This window comes from Buceros rhinoceros, unplaced genomic scaffold, assembly GCF_000710305.1.
Source record: "Buceros rhinoceros silvestris isolate BGI_N320 unplaced genomic scaffold, ASM71030v1 scaffold17191, whole genome shotgun sequence".
Lineage (NCBI taxonomy): Eukaryota > Metazoa > Chordata > Aves > Bucerotiformes > Bucerotidae > Buceros > Buceros rhinoceros.
Genome location: NW_010392663.1, coordinates 7,335 through 15,365, shown reverse-complemented (window position 1 = coordinate 15,365; position 8,031 = coordinate 7,335). Strand labels below are relative to the sequence as shown.

At 37.0% G+C, this 8,031-nt stretch overlaps 1 protein-coding gene across 1 annotated transcript in view; it reads left to right on the top strand.

Annotated features, from left to right (window-relative positions):
• Positions 1-241: 241 nt before the first annotated feature.
• The window catches only part of LOC104500856 (ras-associated and pleckstrin homology domains-containing protein 1-like), a gene marked incomplete at both ends in the record, with an annotated part of 10,567 nt that continues 2,777 nt past the window's right edge, over positions 242-8,031 (top strand). Inside the window, 4 exons of the mRNA XM_010144578.1 lie at positions 242-363; positions 2,034-2,099; positions 3,520-3,663; positions 4,878-4,988. Of these exons, the coding sequence (XP_010142880.1) occupies positions 242-363; positions 2,034-2,099; positions 3,520-3,663; positions 4,878-4,988 (443 nt within the window). The remainder of the gene's footprint in view (positions 364-2,033; positions 2,100-3,519; positions 3,664-4,877; positions 4,989-8,031) is intronic.

The window sequence follows — 8,031 nt, the reverse complement described above, 5'->3', positions numbered from 1 at the left end:
TGTTAGGTAAAAAAATCAGAAAAACAATATTTTGATGGAAGTACAAGTCTGAAGAGACAGAAATGGGAGTTTTGAGTGAGTGTTATGTGTAAAATTAAACCAGGCATGTAGTAAAGTTGACAAAGTTATTGTAGTTTCTTAGTGAAAACTTCTTCCCCATGTCTTGTATCCCAGATAGAATAGTTTCTATCACAAAATGTGACATATTCACATGTAGTTGCTCTTTGGTCATTTCCTGCAGAAAGGATCTTTGAAGATCATGAAAATTTAGTTGAAAATCTTCTGAACTGGACAAGAGATAGTCAAAACAAACTAATGTTCGTGGAACGTATAGAGAAATACGCACTTTTCAAGAATCCGCAGGTAAGCCTGAGATTAATATTCAATTAATTTTTAATTCAATAAAGTTTTAATTAATGTGTGTGCATACGTGCCTGATTGCTGTTTCTTACTCTTTTTTGGTAGCATTCGTTTCCATACTTTTCTTTTGATACTTGTGTAAGTATTGAAATGCCAGGCAACTTAATTTCGGCACCGTGTACTTCCACATTATGGTTGGCACAAAATTAAACCCATAGCAGAAAACAATGAGTTGGAGCAATCTGTTTGCTAATGTATTTGTGGGTAACTTCGATGGAGATGAAGGCAAGCAGTTTCATGGCATTTACACCTATATTTAGTGCTGTTCAAATATGTAAATATGCAAGAAAGTTGTTGACAGATATTGCTATTAGTAATGCCTCCACTGTGCTTTCTTGTTGCTGACAAGAAGGGGAAGCGAAAAATCTAAAAGAAAAGCTGCTCTGTTAGCTAAGAGAATGTCAAGTGAAGAGAAAGAGAGCACGTGTTCCTCCCTGTAGAAGCTGGAACCTGCCTCTATTCACCTGTGCTTCTTGTTCCCTGGCTAGGAAACCAAAAGCCTCTCTTCTTTCTCCAGTGGCCTCTCTTCTCTCAAATGGTAGCTACAGATTTGGTATCTGGCAGCAGTTCAGTGTTGTGAGAGATAAAGATTATAAGTGGAGATAAAAAAACAGAAAAGCAGGAGGTGGATCTTTGAAGAATTTGACTTGAGAACAACTGCATATAATATCTTGATTTCTCTCTTAACTCTTACCTAACATATTTCATTTTGTGGTCATAGATTATTTTAACATGAGTATAGCATCTCTTTGGTAATTTCTTGTGTTTAAACTGATTATCAGTTTTTTAAAGCAAGAACTGAAAACCAGGTCTCACTCAGGTGCTTTGTGATGAAGGAGCAAAATTCTTTCTAAAAGCATGTAGTTGATCCATTTCCTGTTGGTACATATGATAAGCACTATCCACAAGAATGAGGTACCGACATAAAACCAGTATTTCTCCTTGTTTTAAAATACTGAACTGACTAAACTTTGTGAATATTGGGGTTTCTCCAACATGAGAGCTAGGGGTTAGAAAGAGGAAGACTTTCATTATCCCAGTCCTTTCCACTCTTCTGAAGAAGAGTACAAAACTTCTGATTAAATAAGATAGTCAGTACCTATGCATAGTTAGGTTCCTTTTCAGAAGACAACGAGTATTTAGTAATTCTTCATAAATATTCATCTATATAAATGAATAAGTACTTCTATTCAGCAAAAGTGTCAGGGCAAGGTGGAAAGAAGTACATTGCTTCTGTGTGTGCTTCTCTGAACACATAATGGCAGTATGTAACAAGCTTAAGATCTCTGGGGGTTTTAATATCTTTATTGTGGGTTTTTCAAGTTCATAGTATTTTTATTTCTGGGTGTGTTGTACTAGGCAGCTGTTTGTTTTGTGGAAAGCCAGAACGATATTTTCATGAGGGTCTTTAAAGTATGTTCTAAGGTGTTCTATGTATTATTTAGCAGTCTGACAGATAGTGTTAATTGGGCTATAAAGTTTTGTTCAATTAATAAACTGTTCTTAGATTATGGCTGTGTTTTTTTCATACTGTTACAGAAAGGTAAATGTGAAATGTTATTTGGCTTGATTTCAGAATGCCTATAGAAATATGAAGCTTTCTCTTGTTACAGAACTATCTTCTGGGGAAGAAAGAAACCTCTGAGATGGCAGACAGAAATAAAGAGGTGCTGCTCGAGGTAAGACTGACAAAACAAAAAGGACATAGTGGTCATCTCAGAGCTTGAAGCTAAGCTCTGAAAGATTGTGGTGATTGAAATTGATGGACGGAGCTGAATGTAATTCTGGAACAACTGTGAAGGGGGTGTGTTACATTTGAGATAAATGGCTATTTTAACATTACTCTGTTTCAGGTATGATCAGTTAATAACAGTGTGTCTTCATTTCATTTAATAACTAAAATACCGTACACAGTGATAATCAAAATGAGATTACCTCTGACTAAAACCAGTCAAAATTTGCAGAACTCTCACCTGGGTTTTTTTGACCTGTGGTGGTAGAGGTTTTTTTTTTTTTTGCTAGCAATGTCTACATTGTTATTCTCTACAAAATTCTATAGCATTGCTTCAGTGACTGTCTATGTTAATATTCTAAATTTTGTTAGTAAGCAAAGTAGTTAAAATTGTTTGAATTATATTTTAAAATAAACAGCCAAATATTAGATTTTTAAAAATGAGTGATAGAAAAGGAAGTAAATTAATACTGAATAACATTAAGTAGTTTACAGAAATAAGGACAACCAAAAAAATGTGTAGAGCAAATAAAGCAAACAGTGAATGTAGCCTTCATAAGCTGATAACTGAATGCTGTTTTGACATTTTTGTGGAGATACCCATGCTGAAATGTCTTGATTTCCAGAATAATGATTACGATTTCAGTAGTTAACACAAAAGTAAATATTTTAGGTATTTAATTTTGGATTTTACTTAATATAATTTAACTTATAAGTAGCATATGCATGCTCATATGGGTTTTAGTAAGTGATCATGTGAATACTGTGTATCAAAAAGATGCTTTAAGAGATGACATGCAGAAGGCTGTAATTTATCTAATTCCTTCTATCTTCTAGGATTACTCATAAATCTCTGTGGTGCACATTAACCTGGAGTGCATTTAAAGCATTTGTTTTCCAGTGTTAGTTCTTTATAAATAGAACCATATCAGCAGTTGCAGTGCTGGCATATAGTAGCAACAAAAGTACACATGGAATGAGTTATAGCTGTATCTGATGGATATGCACCTAGGTTTTATGTATAATTACACTTCTGAGGCTATAAGGTAACCTTGTGACTTTAAAGGCAGTAAAGCTGTTGGGGAATCTATTACTGATAAGGAATGGTTAGAAAATCTTTACAGTAGCTACTAGTATTTTTGTTGGCGTTTTTATGCTGAGAAAATGCTAAGATCCCCTATTGTGTTTGTCTGAATTACCTTATAGCTTCTACGAGTAATCTCTAATTCATACTACTGCATGGCAAAAAGAGCTGTCCCTGTTGTGTGTGCATTCCTTAGATAAAGAATTTCAGTCATTAAAACCATAGCACTGCATGCTGTATGATCTTTCCTTTTCTGTCTCCCCAAACCACTGCTTATTGGCAGGAATGTTTCTGTGGAAGTTCTGTAACCGTGCCAGAGATTGAGGGAGTTTTGTGGCTGAAAGAGGATGGTAAGAAGTCTTGGAAGAAACGTTACTTTCTTCTTCGAGCTTCTGGCATCTACTATGTTCCTAAAGGGAAGGCAAAGGTATGCTGTTTTAAAGCAATTTCCCTGAATTGTTTATTGCTTGTAAATCGTGTGCATAAGAGTCAGCCTTAAATTTTGACTTAGCTCTGTCTTGCCTAGTGCCACATCCCTTAATTAAAAGTGCAGCTTTAACATGGAAATGTTGTGTAAACTACTGTGGTAGTACTTGATGTGACGGGTGTAACCCCAGATTTAAAAATACAAGGATATGCTTTTGGGGAGATATTGGGATTAGGTGTTCAGAAACACTTGAAAAATGATTGGTGGAGATAAGAGACTGTTTTTTCTCAAACAGAATTCAGATGAGGGACCAAAGTGCACAGCAAATGCCAATCATAAAATACCAGACCAACTCCACAGTCAGTCTGCATAATTTCATTGAATTGACTTAGTCCATATAAACAAGATTCTTTTTGGACCAATTTGTGCTATGCTTTTTGAAACTGCTAAATATAATACCGTTTCTTCAGTGTCATTTACTGCTCTCTGTGTATCAGTAATGGAAAGTAAATAGAAAGCTGCTACAAATGCCTTGTAGCTTCAAGGCAGAACTACTGTGAGCTCAAGTTGTCCATGAATCCATCGATCCTGACAGCATCAACCGATCCCCAGAATAGGAAGCCCACCTCCCACCCAGCTGGCAATTGAAAGGAGATCTCTGTCAGCATATTAGCCCCCTTTACAGCTGAATACTTCTCAGATGCTCTTTCCACAGCCTTTTGCCTTGTTAAAACAATCTATATGCAAGATAGTCTGTTGAAATTCTGTGCCCTGCAATTGCTGCAAAACAGAATTAGAATTTTACTCAGTCACGCTGGAATTTGGACACTTTGATTATTACCAAGGTGAAATGTAACCAATAGCTGTTAGTAAGTTCCTGGTTAACCAGTCATTTTACTTTTTCCTGATACCAACTCTGAATAAACACTAGTAGTCCAGAGTAAAATGTTGTCATAAGGCAAAATGCAGACAAAACATGAAAAAACAGACTGATTTTGGAAGAGGGTACTCTGGTTAAAAACGAATGTCTGATGCAAGAGTTTAGGCATGGCTGTATTTCCTCCTTGTACTGGTGTTTTCAAATCAGATTGTAACTAATGTTTGACCTTAACTAGACCTTATATTAGTATTGGATCTTAACACTAGACTGATTTTTTTTGTCAGTGCATGTGGTTTTCTTATAATTTGAAAATTATTATTTTTGTATTTAATAGGTCTCACGGGATCTTGTGTGCTTTCTACAGCTAGATCATGTCAGTGTTTATTATGGACAGGACTATCGGAACAAATACAAGGCACCCACAGACTATTGTTTAGTGCTAAAGGTAACTTGTTAATTGATTTGAAAATTCTCATACTAAAAAGAGCGATTAATATTGAAACATTTCCACGCTAATCTCAGTCCCTTATAATACCTGCACTTCCTAACTGCCAACAAGAGCTGATGAACACAATATCAATCAGGGGGAGATTATAATGTAGAAGACACTTCTGTAGTAATATAACAGTTGAAAAACTGTGCTTGTAAGTTTTCAGGGTGAATCTCTAAATTATGTGCATTCTGCACATGAAAAATCTAAATTGCTGGAAGTTTCGGTGGCAGTGAGAAAGCTATGTTTAATTACATTTTCTGTGGAGTTGCAGTGAGCCTCCTTGACAGAAATACAATTTAAAAAAAGAGAGAGAAAATGCCATGCGGGGACTAGGGTACTAGTGCAGAGGGAAGAAATGCCTATGACTCACTTTCTTCCCCATCAAGCCTACAGATTTCTTCTGCCTGTCGGAATATCCATGTGGATTGTGCAGAGAGGGAGAAAAAAGATCACAGAGAGCAGCAGCAAAATGGCATTACTGGATTCATCTAGTACTCTAGGTTCCTCTGACAGTGGCCTTTCTGTATAAGCTGCTTAGGGGAAACTTAGAAGTACAGGATAGTCTTGCAGAGATAATTCACAGAATATTTTTTCAGTGTTCAGTAATTTAGAGGGCCAGGGAGTGGATCTTGGCTATTCAATAGCCCTAGGTGCATTCTTAATGTTGGAGTATGCCCTGTCTCTCTGGGGATTCCAAGAAACTTTTAAAGTGCTGCAGCTGTTGGGCACACCTTGTATGTTCTTTTACCTGTTCTGAACCATCAGTTGCTTTCGATTTCGTTTTCCTCTAGTTCCTGTACACGGAGTGAACAGTTCGTGAACAATTCTTGCCTGTGCGCCTGTAAATGTTTTCACGTTGCCCTGAATTGTCTTACTTCCCAACTGATGAGTCCCAGTCTATTTAATTGGTTAGCATACTCTAAAACATGATACTGAAGTCTTTTTTTCATGTTTGGCAACTCTAAACCTTACAACAGTTCAGGTGAGATAACACCCCTTGAAACATTAACTTCAGGGAGGTGCTGTCTTCTCAAAGTGGAGGTCAGGAGTTTTGCAGAAATTGGTATGAGAGTCAAGTTTACCTATATTGCCCAACCTGAGGGAAAGGGAATGCTGTAAAGGAAGGTAGAAAGAACAAGTGGAAAAAAAAATACTACAAAAGCGGTGATCTGATCTTAAACTGTGAGACTAATAATACGAGTATTTCAGGTTATTTTAGGTTGCATCAACTCATCTCCCAGTCTCTCTTGACTCCTACACAGTGTTCAAAATGATGTCTGTTCCAGCAAGAGAGCTAGCTACTAAGCTATTGAAGACAGGTTTTCACAGTGTGTTCCCAGCAAGTAAGGTGTCTTCATTGATTTGAAAATGGTGCAAGTAAGAAGGGATGGTAATAGTGGTACTGACAGTTTTCCTTTGACCTCTTACCTTCCCTGATCTGTGTCTCATGAGGTGTTGCATATGTCAGTTCATTAGAATGGTTTATGTGCCTGGAGCGTGTGGCTGCCTGTCCACCGTGAAAAACAAGGATTTCATCTTCCATTAGACAGGGCAACATACACTGAGGTCCCCTGAGAGGTACACACTGAATATCAAATATGGGATGTGATATTAAGGGAGAAAGCATACAGCTTTCTGGGAATATTTTCCATGTTCTTATAGGTCATCAGTGCAGTTAATTGAATGCAATTAAAAGCAAACATATCAGTGCTTTCAGGTATTTCTAGATTCCTTCAAGTACTTTGATTTCTTCTGCCTATGTGTCACTTTCTATCCACATTTGGACATGTTAATAGCAAATTTCTCTTTTTAGACTTGCTGACCACACAGAGTAAACCAGACTAAGTCTTAGCTAAGTAGATTTAAAAAAAAAAAAGTATTGCCATTCTGAGCATAAATGAAGACATGAAAAAGTTAAAGTCAAATTTTAATGTGTCTGAATTAATGGAATAACTTAGGCAAAGTGAAGCTGTGTTTTCAGTGTGGAACTGATGAATAATCAAATTACTATATTAAGCACGATTGAGTTCTGCCTTCCTCAATTCTTAAAATATTACATTGATTTTTAAAAATCCTATAAAAATGAAATTAATCATATTTATCTCCATAAATGGAATATATATGTTCGTGTTCATTCTGAAATAATTATGTTTGGAAGACAACAGGAGAAAATATTCCGAGAAGAGATTAAAAGTTCTTTGGGATGCTTCAGGCAGTCTTCAGTAATACTTAAATACCTACGATCATCTAGTAAAATTGTGTCACTGAACTGTAAGCTAACAGAGGAAATGAACTTGATTATTCAGATGTGTCCTGAAAGCTGCGAAACGTGATTCCTGCAGTATGGGGAGGAAACAACTGAATAAACCATCCAGAATGATTTCCAGTGTCTGACTTTTGAAAAATACACATTTCTTTCTTGACTGATGAATCGATAAATACAGCGCCTTTTCTTTTTTATACGTGCATATGGGAGCAGCAATTATTTTAGCTGGTAGCCCTGATATCTCAGTAGGGTGGGGACCCCAAAGGCTCTACAAGCTGAAAATGGACTTGTGCTTATTATGGAGTGTCTCTCTCAAGCCATACAAAACCAGAAACGACCAGTGCATTTTTTTTCCTCCAGTTTGTTCTGGTGTGAGGGGAAGAGGGGGTTGTAAGTTGTCTCCCTCAGGTGGTGAGTTAGTCCACAGAGTAGCAAAAAGAGACAGCTCTGTGTTTTGTCAGTCTCCCGCTTGTGTTTAGGGAAGGTTTTTACAAGCTGACGCTGCTATGACCACCTGCCAACAGAGTATAAATATTTCTAAAGAGCATTACAGGGACAGAAGACTCTGGCAGGTAGGTAAAAAAAACAGCACTAAAATACTGAAAGATTCCCCCTTTCCTAGTGTTTCAAACCTGAAATCAGCGCATGCTGCCAGTCTGTTTGAGAAGCAATGCCCACTGCCACCTCCTGAAAAGTGGCAGGGGGGCCCCTTTTTTTTTGCCTGGAAAA